General features: G+C 38.3%; 2 protein-coding genes across 3 annotated transcripts in view; both read left to right on the top strand.

The window, feature by feature from the left end:
* The first annotated feature begins 846 nt into the window (after positions 1-846).
* Positions 847-12,273, top strand: g2e3 (G2/M-phase specific E3 ubiquitin protein ligase). Of its 2 annotated transcripts, none has more exons than XM_008398683.2 (17): positions 847-987; positions 2,396-2,466; positions 3,370-3,467; positions 4,189-4,290; positions 4,440-4,564; positions 5,851-6,019; positions 6,815-6,921; positions 7,511-7,624; positions 8,449-8,573; positions 8,690-8,783; positions 8,879-9,049; positions 9,122-9,276; positions 9,407-9,591; positions 9,682-9,854; positions 10,261-10,300; positions 10,429-10,600; positions 10,752-12,273. In XM_008398683.2, exons 1-17 carry the CDS (start codon positions 956-958, stop codon positions 11,036-11,038), a joined length of 2,220 nt encoding a protein of 739 aa, XP_008396905.1. In that variant the 5' UTR covers positions 847-955; the 3' UTR covers positions 11,039-12,273. The 2 variants fall into 2 exon arrangements, with proteins under 2 accessions (XP_008396905.1, XP_008396906.1); XM_008398684.2 differs by lacking the exon at positions 847-987 and adding an exon at positions 995-1,073.
* Positions 12,274-13,684: 1,411 nt separating this feature from the next.
* The window catches only part of LOC103458250 (sec1 family domain-containing protein 1-like), a 7,301-nt gene continuing 2,970 nt past the window's right edge, over positions 13,685-18,015 (top strand). Inside the window, exons 1-4 of the mRNA XM_008398911.1 lie at positions 13,685-13,771; positions 15,665-15,735; positions 16,750-16,838; positions 17,782-17,872. Coding sequence (XP_008397133.1) covers positions 13,741-13,771; positions 15,665-15,735; positions 16,750-16,838; positions 17,782-17,872 — 282 coding nt within the window. The 5' untranslated portion in view covers positions 13,685-13,740. The remainder of the gene's footprint in view (positions 13,772-15,664; positions 15,736-16,749; positions 16,839-17,781; positions 17,873-18,015) is intronic.

The raw sequence follows: 18,015 nt of genomic DNA, 5'->3' as shown, positions 1-18,015 counted from the left end.
GGAAACGCCTTGGGGTTCCCCCGGAGGAGCTGGAAGAAGTGGCTGGGGAGAGGGAAGTCTGGGCCTCCCTTCTGAAGCTGCTGCCCCCGCGACCCGACCCCGATGGGGCAGAAAATGGATGGATGGATGGATTTCACACATTTTAAAGCAATCGAGCGCATATCCACAAAAGAAAAATAATCCAAAAAACAATTTGACTTACAAAACAAGTTGTGAACAAAACAAAACTAAACAAAAGACCTGACTGATATTTAATGGCAACAGTTCTGAAGCCACAACTGTAAATACTCGATATCCTCATGAGCTTGAGCTGGTACAGTCAACAGGAGCTGGTCAGCCAATCCAAGTGGACCAGAAAAAAAAAAGTTTAACCAACTTTACGTATTAATCTGGTGAATGTAGTACTGAAACATTAACAATTAATTTGTAAATAAGATTTTTCACTTGGTGTCCTTGAATTGCCAACTGATTGCGCAGATGAGTTTCGACCAATAAGTATATGTTTTCATTTGAATAACAAAATATAAAGAACAATGCCTTAACTAATTAATTAATTTGAATAACATTCTCTTAACGATTTGTTTGAATTTCACGAATTTTCTTAAATATTTACAGTTTTTTAGCTATTAAACGCACATAAAGTCTTCTCAGGAATATTGATTTAAATCTAGCAAAAATAAAATGCTATTTTTGAAACCTAGTTTGTTATTTCAATGCAACTTTTATTTTTGCGGACTTTTTAAAGTCAGCARTGAAGAACTTAAATACTCTGTCATTTGGCTGCTGTGCTCGCTCCTGACGAAAGGGGGAGCAGAATGTTTTCAGTTKGACAGAAATTTCCGGAAACGGAAATGGGTTTCCCTTGTTTTGAAAGAGGGAAATTTAAAAGTGGACATCGTTAAGAGTAAACAGACTAGCGAGAAAAATGAACTTACAAAAGAAGAGMAAAATATGAATGCAGACTAAAAATATCCATCTGGTGGTAAGGTAGGCGAAAGGAAGAACATTTCTTCATTTTCACTATAACGGAGGGTTTTGGCTCTTCACTATTTCAAATATGCAGGTCGACAAAGGTGGGCGAGAAAACTTCGCTTACATTTTAGAAAATCTTTAATGTGCAGGTCTTTACGTTTGATTTGACAAAATATAGCTGAAGATTGTGCTTTAATTTTARCTAGSSTTTCATCTCGGCGTGAAAGCAGTATTTTATGGTGCTACCTTTTTGTTTAGCAGCTACACGTCTTTTTCCCCCCACCCAGTGTTGGTTGATTTAATCACCAACTGGAAACAATGACTATATAAAATAATGTATGAATGGAGATAATCTTGGAAGTCCTTTATTTTCTGCTGAACTACTGTTCATTTAAAGAACTTGCAGCACAGGTCGGATTGGATCATGAAAAACCTCASCAGTAGATCTCTGTAACAGTGTCCCAGTTGACGTGCAACAATTTATGTGCAACAAAATAAGAAATTCTGTTACAAAATTGTAGATTTGCTACACATTAGTAACAATACAGTTATAATTATCAAGGTGTATCAAATTTGGAACATGTTACTAGATGAAAAGCATAAATAATTTCCATGCTACTGCTCCTCTAATATCTTGGTGGCACAGTTAACTCTTTACTTGACCACTTGGTAATAGGAAGTTGTTATAGAAACTAAAGTTTATTGATCTGGAAATGCTTATGATTATTCTGCTGCTTCATTTTACATAAACAATTTCAAAGAAACTTTTATTTATTAAATTTAGTTGAGGGGCTGCACAGTGGCGCAGTTGGTAGAGCTGTTGCCTTGCAGCAAGAAGGTTCTGGGTTCGATTCCCGGCCTGGGGTCTTTCTGCATGGAGTTTGCATGTTCTCCCTGTGTATGCGTGGGTTTTCTCCGGGTACTCCGGTTTCCTCCCACAGTCCAAAAACATGACTGTCAGGTTAATTGGCCTCTCCAAATTGCCCCTAGGTATGAGTGTGTGTGTGCATGGTTGTGTGTCCTGTGTGTCTCTGTGTTGCCCTGCGACAGACTGGCGACCTGTCCAGGGTGTACCCCGCCTCYCGCCCGAAAYGTTGGCTGGAGATGGGCACCAGCACCCCTCCCGACCCCACTGAGGGAAAAAGGGTGCAAGAAAATGGATGGATGGATGGAAATTTAGTTGAGTTGCTCATGTTTTGACTGATTTAAGAAACTGCTTGGTGAGTCTATTATTATATAAAGGAATCAAGATGCAAAGAGTTTGAGGTTTGTACTCAGTCACTGCTGCTCACAAGTAGCCTTGTTATCCATTTTCATGTTGTTTTTATAATATCAGCAACCTATAGTGCCATCTACTGTATGGTAATTGTATAGTGTGGTGAATGTTCACTAAATGTCATCAGTGTCTATCATGTCTCMACAGGCTGGATACCATCATGAGGAAGAARTCAAGAAGGTTAAAGGACGCTGACAAGTCCGGCAAACAGGAAGATTGTATGTGATGTGTAATCATGAAAACCACTGTTTCCACTAACACTGAATTAGCTGTGTATAAATCAGTGTTTCCATGTAAAACTGCAGGTGTAGTAACAGAGAATGTATCATTTATTGTGAGAAATGTCTTATCATTCCAATTAATGATCTCTAAATTTTCCCAAAACTGTCCATATTGTTGGGATTGTTTGTTTTGCTATTTCCTCCACTGTATTTTCACTAAAGATATAAATAAATATCAGTGTACTTCTTTATGTGACTGGCGTCCTAAAGAAAAACATTTCAAATGGGAATGTTTTCCCAAGAGCAATATTTGTGTTTCTGGGACCATGTAATTGCTGTGACACACAATCACAGCCATACAGTTACCAAAAAGTARTAATAAATCATTCTTATTGTAACATTTAGGTTAGAAATATTGTGATAAAACGTCAGGTMCACATTKCCCATGGTGGAGAGAAAGGCTGAGGCAAAGTATGACGGAAGTGTTTGGTCAAAGATGTAAGGTTGCAAAATTGTGTATCTGTCTGCAGCTTTTTTTATGTGTATAATGTGTGAGTGTAAACATGGTAATCATTGAGGGGGCTGCAGCTTATTTGCATAAAAGCAACAGAGTATTAAAACATTTCTGGCCTTTACAGGGGTGACCTGCCACTTAGGAAACACATAACTTTAGTTTTCCGACGGGCAAACTACTTTTTGAATAGTTGTCATACAAAAACTGTTTGAAACATGGATCACCTGTGGTTTGTTTTGTTGTAACTTTCGTCTAAGTTAGTGAGAGATTCTAGACTTTGTTCRTTGTTCAGTATTAACTGGAAAAGGATCAAAAGTGGAAATGTGTGAATTTGTGATTTAAATTTGAATATGTTGATTTTGAGTTATAATTTTGTGTGTTTCTAGGCTGTGCTCTGTGCAGATGCAGTGATGATGACCCGGCCTTATTTGGGGAAAAGGTCAAACTCAAAGAGCACAAATTCTCTGTCCATTACTTCTGTTTGGTTAGTTTTCATCAACTTTATATGTACATGATTCAGTGTTCACAGATGCAGCTGAAACGGCAAATTTATATACACCTTTATTTACTGATTATAGATAAATCAATATTAATATCTGACATTCCTTTTATCCATATTGTGGCTTTCAGCTAATAGAAATTAGATGGTAATTCTAACTGACCTAAAACAAGATAAGTTTGGTCKTATTTCACTTCAGAAATAAGACTTCACACCTCACACCATGTTTTTTCAGGAAAACAATTTGTTTCTTTTTTTTATTTGGTGAATGTAAACTAATGGTTTCAAATGTCTATGGGATGAAATCCCAGTTGCCCAATCAGAGCAGCAACATCTGTGGCTTGTCTTCTGCAGATTCATCTGCTGTTTATTTTTTTATAGACAAGCATTTTATTCTTCTCTTCAGTCTATTGGCACCAACATTAGTATCTGACAATATTAGTCAATTTTTAGCATATCATATCGGTCCAATGACTAAAACTGGGCCAATATTAACATTAACATCTTGTTGCTGTTTGTTTCTGAACGAGAGGGGGAGGAGTTTGGTCATGTGTGTAAAACGTTTAACTGAAGCAGTGGTGAAGTCAGATGTGGGGTCGGCTTTTTCAAGGTGTCAGAAGCATAGTGAAATGTATAATATTTCCAATATCTGTAATATCGGTTCATTTTTGCCTGTTGTCAAAGAGCTTTCTCTTGTCTTCTTTAGCTGACATCTAGTGGAGTTTACCAGCGAGGAGAAGAGAACGAGGGTGTGTTTGGTTTTCTGGTGGATGACATCAAACAGGAGGTCAGGAGGGCAGCTCGGATGGTGAGTGCTAAATAGGGTGGACACATATCAGTTGTTTGATCTGAAATATGCTAAAAAGTCACGAGACAGTTGGAAATTTGGTTATTTAACATTTAAAATTGACTTTAACAGAGAAACCCTTWAATTTGTGTGTCGTTCATGTGCTCCAGACATGCTATGGTTGTAAGAAGAAGGGCGCATGTGTTGGCTGCAACGTCAGCAGCTGTAGGAGGGTGGTGCACTTCCCCTGTGGGAGGAAGCTGATGTTCATCACACAGTACAACGAAATATTCCCGTAAGTGGCCACACCAAACACCGTTCAGATGTAGAGATGAACACTCAACTATTCATCCAACACTAACATACACTTAACATTGCAATCAAAATGGCCCCCCACTCTGCACATTAAATTTGTTGTTATACTGTAGTAAACAAGTCCAACAGGAATAGTTTAATTAGCTCCATAAAACTAATATTACAGCTGATTTCTCCAGATTCCACGCTTTAAATGACTTCTGGGATTATTCAGCTCCTTCATGACAACTGAAAATTAAGGCCTTAAAATGATCTGTTCATTTAAAAAAATTAAGTTTGCCTCAAATACATTAATCTCAGGTCTTAAATTTACTYGTGGCAAGAKGTAGTTTAGTATGTACTTTCTCTTTTCATCTCGCTGGACTTTTCTGTCAGACAATAGTTTGAGTCACACACAGACATCTTTATTGCAGTTTGTGACTCGAGGCATCTGGTAACTAGCTGCTAATATATCCTTGCTAGCTAGCTAGCTAGCTTGTTTGGCATTCATCATGAGTAAGTGCAAATGTATCACTAACTCATATGAGCCAGCAGAATTCCCCAATCATCCCCTCTATTTATAGTTTTTTTTTTTGTCTTAAATTTATTTCAAAGTGGCATTAAAAAGATCTTWAAAAGTTTTGTTTTGACTTACTGAAATCTGAAGACCGTTCTGACCTATTTTGGCAGTTTTCTGGTCTTTGGATACATTTTCAGTGTGGATGACATATCACCAATAAGCATGACTGGGGCAATTTGGCTTAAAAATAAAATCTCCAACTTTTTTACTATTCATATCTGATTTCTGATTTTAATTGATTTCTCCCCCCTAATTGTCCAGATATTTGAGGTGTCCCATAATGAAGCCCATGATTAATGTATGTGTGTAAGATCACACCTGATTTGCAAGTGTGAGAAGACATTTGTCAATGACCAGGAAGTGGGGAAAAATTGAACATGAATGTAACTTAWWTATAAACTGCTGCAGTAATATGCATAAAGATTGTACAAACAATATACATATCCATTCTTGCATAGAATATTAGGGTTAAAATGCCTTTAAAGCAAACTCACGTTTAGTCAAATTTGGTCAATTAGGAATGGTGAAAAATACTCCAGATAAAATTAGATTTTTCAGCGTTGGGAAGCTCAGGTGTTGAACAGGAAACACATGAAACTTATATGGAATAAACAGCTGAATTCAAAATTGAACCTCTTAAGAAAAATCTTGCTTGCAATGTGAAAGACTGTAACAATATTGACCTGAATGTGTTTTTTCATCTGCAGGTCTTATTGTCAGGATCACAGTCCAACTCAATCTCTCTGCGTTGACTCAGACTTCAGTCTTCCTCAGTCCTGCTCAATATGTTTAGACTCTATTGAGCCTGTCTTGTCCTACTCTGTCCTCAAGTGTCCGTCCTGCCATGCCAGCTGGTTCCACAGAGACTGTGTGCAGGTAACATATGGCCCACAGTCACTTTAGCATTTTAGAGTAAACATACATTTGAAAGGCTTTTAATTGGAAATGTGACCTAATTAATAGGAGTGTAGCAGTTGCAGTTTTCTGGCTTTTTAAAAAGCTTGACCTGCCGATTTTGAATAAGGCAGATTTTTTTCTTTAGCTTTTTTTTTTTTCTTCATTTTTTCCTGAAAGGTTTTGTAGCACAATACTCAGGAGAAGACAGTCCTTTGGCCTGCTGGACATCCTGAAGCTTTATTCTTCTGATCAGCTAACTGAACTCTTACCTTTGAGTTCAGTTAGCTGTTCTTTCAGTTTATGTAAACCCAGCATCAGCATTCCGATGCAAAGTGATGACGCCTGTTCAGCTTTCTTTAGAGGAAACTATGGCTAACCCAAGAAATTTAGGAGTTCAGTACATCTGCTCCTCTTGCTGATTGGCAGTGATTTATTGACTCGTTCATAGCTTCTCCTGCTCTTACAATAGTTTTTGTTATAAAGTAAATATCGGAAGTTAAAAAGCTGTTGCATATGAGCATCCTGAAAAAAAAAGCTGAAAACTCTAAATATCACAGGACATTTAAATAAAGGAAACAGTCAGGTTGGGACTGTTTCTTTCAAATTAGTGGCACTCAGTTAGATTATTTTTCATTTATTGTGTTGTACATGCCGCCTTAATGTTACTCCTCTTTTGTTTTCTACCTTCGTAATCCTACTTAGGACATTTTAGTCCACTACTAAATAAATCCCTGCAGGAACCACAGGGTTTTCTGACTGTTTTTCTGTGTGTAGCATCAGGCTCACAGCGCGGGACTCTTCTTCTTCAGATGTACTCTGTGTAACAACAAGGAGAACTTCCAGCAGGAGATGGTCAGAATGGGGATATACATCCCAGAAAGGTAACAGTTAACTAGATTACATCTGCAGTAAACATGACCCTATTTATACCTTAAATATTACAGTATTTTACACAATTTTTCTGAAAATATGTGCATTATTTAATTGACTTTTTTTTAAATAAACTAAAAATTCAGGGCAATACTAATGCTTTAAATTGCAATAACAATGTCAGTCATGATTAAACCACATGTGTTCTGCTTATTGTTCTTATAATTACTATATTAATTATTATTATTCTTTATCATTTCATAATTTCTCCATTACCCTCTGTGAGTTTAAAGATCTAAGACACTGAAAATGTAGATGAGCTTTGARCATAGAGGACAGTTTATCTTGTTGATCAGCTGCATCATGCATGTGTGCATGACACAGAATATAGAAACCTACAAAATATGGAGTTTAAGCAATCCTTTGTAATTGCAATTATTGCATTCACTAATCTATCCAGCCTTTAAACGGCAGGTTATGAAACTGCTCAGAGTAAGAATGTACATAGAATTTCTTCTTGTGCTAAATATTTCAAGGGTGTTTAATACTAATGTTCAATGTTTTAAAAGTATTTTTATTTTTATTTTTTGTTCTGTGCAGAGATGCATCATGGGAACTGGAGGCAAATGCATACTCTGAGCTTCTGGAGATTTACAATCACTGCGACTCTGTTATCTGCCTCTGCAACGAGGGACGCACATACTCTAAGAAGGGGTACATCATGTTGTGCTTGATCTGTAAACATAAAAACATTGACACTGAAATTGTATATTCCGTAATTATATAAAATTAAAATCACCAGTGTCCTGGTACCCTGGTGATATTTTTGACTGAAACAGGAATGCTGTATTTCTGTAGTAGAATTACACCATTCCTGTTCAGAAACAACCAATCAGAGCCAGGAAGAGGGTCTTGGCACTGTCAATCACTCTTGTGTATGCGCTGCTCACACTCTACACCTTGCTCTTTACTACAGCTGGTTCACAGTACACTCCTCAGTGAATGCTAAGGCTAGTTAGCATGACCACCTATGACAGCAGATAAACAGTTTTCCTGCRACACTAAGTTGTTTCTCTGTCTCTAGCATAACTGCAGCGTGTACAGGAGAGTGACTGACAGCGCTGGAACCATCCTCCTGCCTCTGATTGGTTGTTTCTGACCAAGCGGTTTATTTCTGCAGATGGCAGTAGGACCACAGGGAGGAGGAGCTCATTTTTTCACAGATTATCTGTCAGTATTATACTGCCACAACATGGCGAAAGTTTTAACAAATATGTAAAAAGGAAACCTCACATTGTTTATTAAAGTACATTTCTGCAGCTTTATTTAGATTAATCCTGTTACCAGTTGAGTTCAATATGCAGCTCGAAATATTACAAAAACATGCCATCAATATTTTTACTGTGCAAGCTGAGCAATTAGACTTCATTTCAGCTGAGACGACTCAGCAGTGTTAACTGGTGAAGGGGGCTGGTCTCAGAAGGAGATCAGAAATGCTGACGTAATCTGTGCAGCTTCTGTGTCCGTTGTGTTTCTAGGTGGTTCGAGGTGATCCGATGCTGCCTCTGTGGATCCAGAGGAACCCACAGGAAATGTTCAGATCTAAAGCTGAACACCACAGACTGGGCCTGCATCGACTGCATAAATGCAACGGATGGGAAAGGTCGGTTCTCTGTGATTTATGTGTGCCGAAATATGCATGTCATCTCCTCTGCTCTGGTTAATGATAGAACATTCCTGCTGCAGCAGTTTTAAACCTCGTGTTTTTGTCTGCTCCAGCATCTCTGGTTGCATCACCTCAGAGTGGCCAGAAGAGAAGCTTACTGTCCAAGCGCCATCTGACCACTTTGCCCTCCCCCTTAGGCTGTAAAAGGTACACACACAAAACGCTCCAAAGCTCTGCCTCCACCTGCTTGAATCATTATTGTTTTTATTCTTCATTTTTCTCTCTTTTTTGTTTTTCTTTAGACCATGTACTCGTGTAAGACCAGACTCACCCGAGGAGCTCCTAAGGTCTTTACTTTCTCACTCTAGTCCTGTCAGCGCYCAGGTGGAGGTCCATAGAGACCAGGCTCTATCGGCTGGCCTGGACCTGGTCAGAAGGCCCGACTTTGACCCCACACACTCACTGTCTGTCAGGTAAACATTCGTTCTTGACCTCAGATGTGTTCTGCCGTTTCTTCTCTTCATCCGCCAGCTTTCTGTCTCCAGATTCAAAGATGAGCAGCACCTGACCCTGCCCAGCGCTCACTGTGCTGGAGATGCAACCAGAAAGTACTTCCTGAATCTGCTGATGCAGCAGATCCAGAACTCCGTGGCGTTTGAGGGCCCAAGCGGATCCAAAAACCTGGCACTGGACTCCCAGGGTGAGCAGACGGACTTTATCTGGAATGTGTCATGCAGGATGACAGCCTCCTGGGTGTCTCTGTGTCGCTTTTGTGGACTGTGGAAACAAATGACATCCGTAAATGAAACGTGTGTGTGTGTTTTATTTAGCTCTGCGTGAGGATCTGTACTTTGACATAGGCTCCCTGTTGGCTCTCTGTCTGGTCCATGGTGGTCCACCTATTGGCTTTTTCTCCCACGGTCTCTACCAGTGTCTGTTTAACTACCCAGCCAACTGCCCCCTCAGTTTGAACCACATGACCCCTGAAACACACTTCACCCAGCAAGTCCACCGGGTGAGTGCAGGGCCGAATCCGCCGCTCTGAGGCATCCCTCACAGAGGCCCCTGAAGGGGAAGGCTGACCAGCTGGTGTGTGTCCATCTAGATCTCAGCCGCCGAGTCTCTAGATGAGCTGAAGGAAGTGATGAAAGCGAGCTGGGAGTTCCTGGAGCTGGCGGGCTGCAACAGACCAGTCACCAGTCTGGATGAGAGAGAGGCTCTGGTGGAGGATCTGGTCAGCTTCACCATGATCACCAGGATGCAGCTGCCTCTGCAGAGGTGAGGGAAATACTGCGCGGTGGAGGTGAAGCTGAACATGAGTAGGCCTGTCACAACAGCAAATATTTTTAGGCAAATTTTCTTAGTAAATATTGCGATAAAYGATAATATGGTTTTGAGACCATTTTCAAGTATTGATAATGGCATAAAAATACAAGTTTGCTCTCTCAAAGAGTAGTACATTTTTAATTTTGTACAAAACGGTTCACATTGAAACCTGAAGATATTTTAAACATCCAAAATAAAACACAGCAACCAACAATAACAAATAATAGGAAAATTAAAAACTACATAAAACCAAAGCTATAAATAAAATGGATTATGAAGTCTCTGTAAACAAAATTGCCATTCAAAAATTCAAACCTCCTGCAATAACTTTACAGTTTGTTTTTTTTTCCACCTGCAGGTTACGAGAAGGCCTCCACACGCTGGGTGTATTTGATCAGGTGACTTATGGCTGATTTTCATTACAGTAGTACAATCCCTTCAGTTAAACAGCACCAGCATTTAACAAAGATGTCACAATCCGGAGTTAGACTGAGGAAAATGGGAACTTCTATTTGATCTGATCCAGGTTCAGCTCTTCCCATCCGTCTTCTTCGGTGTTTTCTGTGATGCTACAGAAGCGATGACGGCCGAGACGCTCAGCCAGCTCTTCACCATGAACTTCTCCGAACAGCAGGAGACACGGAACCTAGAGACGCCTATTGTCTCCTTCTGGAGACAATTTCTGCTGGAGTGTGAGGGTAGGATGTTGATCTATCTTTGCTTCCTGAATCAATATCAATACTCTTGATTCAAAACAAGCTTAAGTAAAAATATTTCCAGATTAAATCTGAAGCTTACGTAGATTATTTCAGTAAAAAACCCTTTAAAACATGGTGTCCATGTCCTCAGTTGGAAGGAGCTCCATCTCCCTCCACGACGTCCTTCACTTTGTCACTGGAGCTGATGAGCTTCCAGCAGTGGGCCTTTGCCCACCTCCCTCCATTTCCTTCATCCACCATGTCARGCTGGAGGAGCAGATGGAGAACGGGGTGAAATGGGACGACGGGCTTTTCCCTCAGAGCAAACCAGCGACCAACCACCTCCTCCTGCCTGTTACTTCCACCTACAAGGCCTTTAAAAGCTCCATGGAGCAGGCCATCAGCCATCATGTGCACCTGTTCCCTTCAGGCTCTTAGATGCGGGCGAGGCCACGAGACGATCTGTTTTTCATGCCAGCCTCTGTGGAGTGGACTTTTGACTGATAAATATACTGTACTATTTTCTAAAGTTGGTCAATTTTTTTTTTTTTTTTTTTACCTCAGTGTCCCAGAGACACTGCATATAATCTTTAGCATGTTGGTCATATTTTGGTTCAAAACAAAGAAATTCCTTTCAGATTTGATCACCTTTAACTCAATTTGATGAGGTTTTAAATCTGAGTAGAAGTGGTTTATGGTCATGTTTCTCCTCCATCTTCAGTTCAACTTTCTTTAAGGCTTCACAATATCAAGAAAACATGACATTGCCATAATTATTTTTAAATATTGTGATGACGGTTTCAGTTGTGATTGACCTTCTCACTAATATTTGTACCACAAAGGGTGGTACAAAAATTTTATATAGCCTGCCAAATGCAGTATCCAAGCAACCTTTTGGGGTTGCAAGATTGTACTCACTAATATAGCTATGAATGCTATTTTTAATATATTATGCATCTTGATTCAAAACATGGAATTATGTCTCTTAATTCTGTTTGACACTCCCAAAGTAAAGCTGTCTAGTTTCAGGTCAAACTAGTGTGTACAGACGTAATAGTGCAAACCGTTTTCTCTCAACAGACAACCCTCATCTGAAAAACAGCTTTAGTTTTGTTTTTATTTTTCTCAAAATTAGAGTAGCATTTGGCATYCATAACTCTAGTACGATAGTCAGGAAGCTGTTTTTAAATGATTGTCTTTGAGGGGGAAAAACGTGATGCATTTAAAAATAGATGCTGTAAAAAAGCATCTAGGGATTTATTGAAGAAAAAGTTCTTATTAGGAACAGTTTTTATATAATGATGTTCCCTCAAACTTAAGATTTGTTCAGAATTAGGTATTTTCATGGCATTAATTAACTGATTTAGTTTTTATTACTGGCTTTACTGTTTCAGTTGTACTGCATGAGCAGCAACACGGACCAAAGCTGAGGACTGAATTTTCCTTTGGTTTTATCACCGTCTATTTTTAGATTTTTGCGCTTCCACGTCTGAATCATTTCATATTACAGATTTCAATTCTGTTAGTTTTTATGTTTTTTGCAACACTTTTTTCATGTGCGTCTCTTGTATTTTGTACAGTGCTTACTTTATATATGCTTTGAAATTAGGTGCTAGTTTTCCCATGTTTGTTTTTCTGCTTTTCATAAAATCGAATTCTTGCTCTGCGTTTCATTCTGTGTCTCTGATTTTTGGGAGGATGTTTGAACTTTGAAAAGTACAAAGAATTGGAGCTGAAAATGAAAGAATTCAAATGACATTAAGTGTCAGTTTAAAAATATAAGTAATAGAAACAAAATTACAAAATGTAGGTATTCTATGAGAATATGCTTTCTCCCTTAGCCATAAGGAAAGGTATTAATGAAACGTTTCCTCTAACCATTCTAATTAAATGCCACATCTTAAGATGTGCAATCTAAAGGTGGATCTTTAAAAAAAAATATTGTGTAAAATAGTTTTGTCGCCACCCATTTCAGAAAGTAAAACTTGTATTTAGATTACACATAGAATGGAATATTTCAAGCCTTTAATTACTKTTGCTGTTGATAATTACGACTCACCAATAAAAACATTCTGTGTCTCAGAATATTTATAAACAGCATAAAAATCCAATTAAAAGGGATATTCCAAACAGACATGTCAGATTTTTGRAAAATATGTTCATTTATACCACATTTTTTCCTTCTGCTCAACTTTCTATGAAAATTMTTGAATGAARCACTCTGAGCAACCAACTTCTTCATTATTGTTCTTTTGACATTCTGATTAGGCTGTGACACCATGAGTCTCCAGTATTTATCCTAATTTTCTGAGACATTGAATTTGGATTTTTCATGATCTGTAAGCCACAGTCATAAAAATGACAGGAAATAAAGGACTGAAATATAAATGGACAACTTGGYTGCATTCACCCTTTCATACTCAGAAATGTGAACAAACTAATAATCAAATCTGTAGGCATTCTGGGGTCCAGTTCTTTGCTCCGGGAGACATCGTCATGAGACAGGAGGAAGTTGGAATTAGACCTATAGCCTAATACTAAAATTAAATTTTGCTRTCTATTTCTAAATACACAACGTACTTTGTTAGGGAAATTCATATTGAATAATATACGATAWAATTCATGTTTATTTGATTCAATCAACTTGATTTAGTATATTTAAATTCAGTGTAGTAAATGGAAATGACWGAGTGTAGTTTAGTTATTAAACAGTACAGTCAGGTACATGGGGCCATAAAAGTAGTAAAATATTGGTTAATGAAAATAGCGGAAAAAAACTATTGGTTTGATGTCTTTTTGTGAGAAACTGAACATAACCTTTTAATTTAATGCAAATCATGCGTTCCACTTGATAAAAATAAGCACTTTAGCACTATCAATATGTTGCTATGTAATATATGAGTTCCACTATTTAAATTAAATTAGGGAAATAATTTGGCATTTTAATGACATTCTAATATACTGAAAATTACAACAMGTACCAGTGTAGAACGAGTGATGACTCGATCCAACACAATGAAGTTTCCAGGAAAAGAAAACAGAGTGATACCTCTTCGCAATCCACTAATCTCTAAAGCAGGACTACGTCCGTCCGGGTTGCTGCCACGTCAATGGTTTCGTCATCATTATCAACATAAAACATGGCGACATCTGTCCGAGAAAAGCAAACAGGTGAGCGAAAGTATTTTTTTTTTCTTCTGGTAGAAACTCCTGTGCGGCAGGAGGGCAGCCAAATTACTGGCAGGCTGCTCTGAAAGACCCGGGTCAGAACCTGAGCCTCTATAACTGCGTGCCAGCCTCCTAACCGGCTCACAGCCCACCTGCTTCACAAGCTAGCCGCCGGTGGAGTCGCTTCCCGTAGCAGCGGCTTTTCGGGAGAAACTACCTTAGCTTATCTACCACTTGTATTAAATTCCTAATAACGAAAGTGTCAGTGTCAGTGTCAGTAGCAGTGGCAGTGTGTCAGCTGTTTGCGGTGAAWGGTTTCAAGCGGAAGAACTAGATGGTCCTAGCCTGCTGCTAACGCTGAAGGCTTCATGTATTTCAAACACAAGTCTTCACGTGAAACTCCTGGATCTACAAASAAATCTATCCATACATCCATACATTATGTTGCCGACAATCCCTAAATTATATTTCTTTAAGTCGTGGGATGTAAATGTATAGGTCTAATTCTTGTGGTCCGACAGTCATCATCATTACCCATAATTTTAAAGGGGACATAAAATGTCCAAACATTTCAGCAGAAATATATCAAATTTCATTCCTATGGAACATTTTTATTCAGCTACCGTTGTAGCCAAAGTAATTCAAAAGGAATAAAAAGTAAATGCTAAAAACAATTTTTGTTGTTGTTGCAAATTTAAAACATTTTATTAAAAAAAATAAAATGAGAGAAAAGATCACGTATTGTACATAATTTAGTTCACATTATGTCAATTTCCCCAATAGGCCGCTGGTGGGATAGAAATGATTCAGCTTGTTTAGAACCAGCATAATAAAGGGTTCAGTCCCATAGTGGRCAGCTGGTTGTATCAGAATATTTTTCTGGATSTCACTGTGGGCCATCAGWACCAGTGTAGTGGAGAGGCCTGCCAGCTTTACCCCTGCATCATGGAGTGAGGAGCCATACGCTGTACCTGATGACCCTGATGGGGCAGCTCTACACCAATCACGTCCTGTGTGTCTTCCCAACATCCAGACACACAGGATGTGTGTGTTAAACCTTAACAATATTTGTTTGTCAGGGATGTACAAACTACATTTTTGTTCCTTGACTTTCTACGAAATAATATTTTCAGCTAATCCCAAAACTATTCATAACCCTAGCAGATTTCAATTTAGTGATTTCTATTCAACCAAGATTTTTTAAAATCTATCTTTATAGATTTTAAAATGGTTTGTTAGAACTATGATTATAATCTAAGTCTTTAGTTTAGATTAATCAAACCTTTGCTGTAATTCCAGAGCAGMTTTTTGCATGTTTTCTCTGGTATTTTGATGATTTATCTCTGGGTTGGAAGGCCTCATTCCCATCACCCTAATGTTTTGATTCCTTCACGGGGAGCTAAAATCAGATTGATGCTCTGACTCTGGATGGACGGCTCCAAAACATGAATACTGCCATTCAAAAGAAAGATTTTAGTGAAGTGAAAAGATTACCTACCAACCTTACATGGAATTTCGTACAAAGTGGTGCTAATTGTGATTTTGGAACATTTTGGCTATTTCAATCTGTTTTTAAATTTTGAGCTGTTACTWTTTCTAGTTTATCATCTCTCCATTGCTGTCGYGCTACAAAGTGCTGCTGTTTTTGGTTSCTTTTTGGAATTTCTGTAGGAATMAGATTAGAGAATTTCCAGTCCCATGGCAATTGCATAAAATAATGTAAGSTCCCATATGTCCCAAAGATTTMTCTAAAAACCAAAACCTGTCCTCTATGTACTTTATTTACCAAGAACAGCGTCTGATTTATGTATCTTTTCAGTTCAAGATATTTATGATGAGAAGRTGCTCATCTGAGCACTTGTTGAGAGAGTAAATRGTGTTTTTGTGTTTCTGCAGTCGCCTTAAAGCGAATGTTGAACTTCAACACTCCTCCTCTGAAGAACGCAGCAGCTGAGCCAGTATGGAAGGTAACACTTTGGTCACTGGGCCACTCATTTCTCCTTTGCTGGGTCAATTAAAGTCACAGGCAAAAAGTTAGTAGGGTGGCATCATTCACGCACATTAAGGGATTTTATGAACACAGAGGCCAAATGAATCTGTCCCTAAATAAATAATGATACATAATGATTCAAGGGGTGCCCTGAGTGCAGTTTTCTGACTGATCACCAGTCTTTAAAAAGCCTGGTCTTCCAATTCTGATTTTGGCTGATGCAGATTTTTTTTTTTAATCTGAAATGTTACTAAATACAGCAAGAAAGTTGCTGAGTTGGCAACAGTGGAGTGACTATTGTTAATAGCAAACATGCAGACATGACCTGGTGGGCCAGACTGTCAGTCAAACGTCTCTCACAGCAGAGCAGAAGAGGACAGTGGCTAATATTTAGATTTTTGGTGAGCAAGATAAGAGCGGTGGATAAGATCGGCTTCAGATGGAAGTATCTCAATCAGTTAGGTTAAGGTCATGTTTTGTCTAGAAACAGTGTTATGCTGTTTCAGTTTGAAAGGACATGAATAAACCCTTCAAACTAACTTTGCCCAATGATGAAGGATCAAGATGGTGAAGAACAACCCTGTCCCACAGAGTATCTGTGTTCAGGTGACAAAAAGTGAGAAGAGAACAGAAACAAAGTCAAAAATTGTAGCAAAGTYGAGCACTGATRAGCAGAATGCATTGTCATCAATCAAAATGTAACCCACAAGCTCATATGYAGTATCCCATGGTATAAATGTGGACTTTTTCAGAATAAAATCCTTTTATAGATGATAAATATGTTAAACTTCTGTAGGCAGTAGAGTTTTTAGAAAACAAGATGGACGTTAGTTTCAAACCCTTAGCCACAGTCGTACAGCACAATTGTTTTCTACAAGCAAAAGRACGCTGTTACCAACAAGCCACCACYGCATTTTAGGCTCCCAAGCAGCAGAACAAAGGAGAAACACAACACAGGGCGTCTCATGTTTACATGATTGATTTTCTGCAGGTGTTAATATACGACAGATTTGGTCAAGATATCATCTCTCCACTGCTGTCGGTCAAAGAGCTGCGAGACATGGGCATCACTCTTCATCTGTAAGAAATATACTGTTGTATTTTTATTATTTGGATTTGTACCTTCTTACAGTACTGACTTGCCTCTATATGGAAGCTAACAACTCTAAAATATTTCTGCCACCAACTACAGTTATATAAAATGATCCACTTTTTGTCTGACTCTTCTTCATCACTGCTAGGSCTTTAGAGATGATTAATTTGCATGAGGCAAGATGGCTGCTAATAAAGGGGTTTTAAAGCCAGGTTCCACCTGCTCAAGGTATTGCAGTCAGTTTTATTGTTTTATATAGCTCTGTACAAAACAGTCAGCCAGGCTTTAGCAATGTCGCAAAAAGAAGAAGAGGAAAAATGGTAAAAGTTTTAAATTTGTAATAAAACATTATAAAGCTACTGAGTATTAAAATCCTTCCTGAATAAATAATTTGGGTTTAATTGCTGCTCTCATTGTGTTGTTCTTTCAGCATATGGCCGTTTTTGAGTCTGTATGCTCCAGTTAATGATTAATAGATTACTAACTTAGATTATTTCAATATTCGATTTATCATATTTAATATGGTTAATCCTTTAAGCAGAAATTTAACTATCCTTTTTTTTTGCTAAGAATTAGTCAAAGACTTRGATCMACTGCAGCTGATGCCCTCTTAATATAAATTAGAATGGGTTAACTTCATTTTTCACACACAGCTTCTTGATTTGTTTCAGGAAAATAATATCCTAGCAACTATTATGTCTTGAAATTGTACCATTGAAATTAGATGTCATAAATTGAAAAGCATTTTTAATACTTTTAGGTTTGTTAAAAAGCAAAAATGAAAATTGGTGTTTGTATTTTAAAGGGACTGTAACTTACAAGAGGAACCAGTCTGCTGATTAAAATACACTGAGCAGTAATACAAAGTTATGTTTTTTTGTAGTATTTATGTAAACAGTGTTCTGCTACACCTTATTTTTGTATGTGTAGACTTCTTCAYTCGGACAGAGATCCTATTCCCGACGTTCCTGCCATCTACTTCYTAATGCCCACAGAGGAGAACATCGACAGGATCTGTCAGGTGCTCCCACATTTTAGCTCTGATACCTGAAACATGACTCAGCTTGATGATTAAGTCTAAGTGAAGGCGATGTGTCAACCTTTGTCAGGCCAGATACTGACTGGTTCTGGGACAGATTTGGGAACGATATTTGAGAGAGGGGT

This window comes from Poecilia reticulata, linkage group LG22 (genome assembly GCF_000633615.1).
Source record: "Poecilia reticulata strain Guanapo linkage group LG22, Guppy_female_1.0+MT, whole genome shotgun sequence".
NCBI classification, from domain to species: Eukaryota; Metazoa; Chordata; class Actinopteri; order Cyprinodontiformes; family Poeciliidae; genus Poecilia; species Poecilia reticulata.
This window is presented reverse-complemented; position numbering and strand designations above follow the sequence as displayed.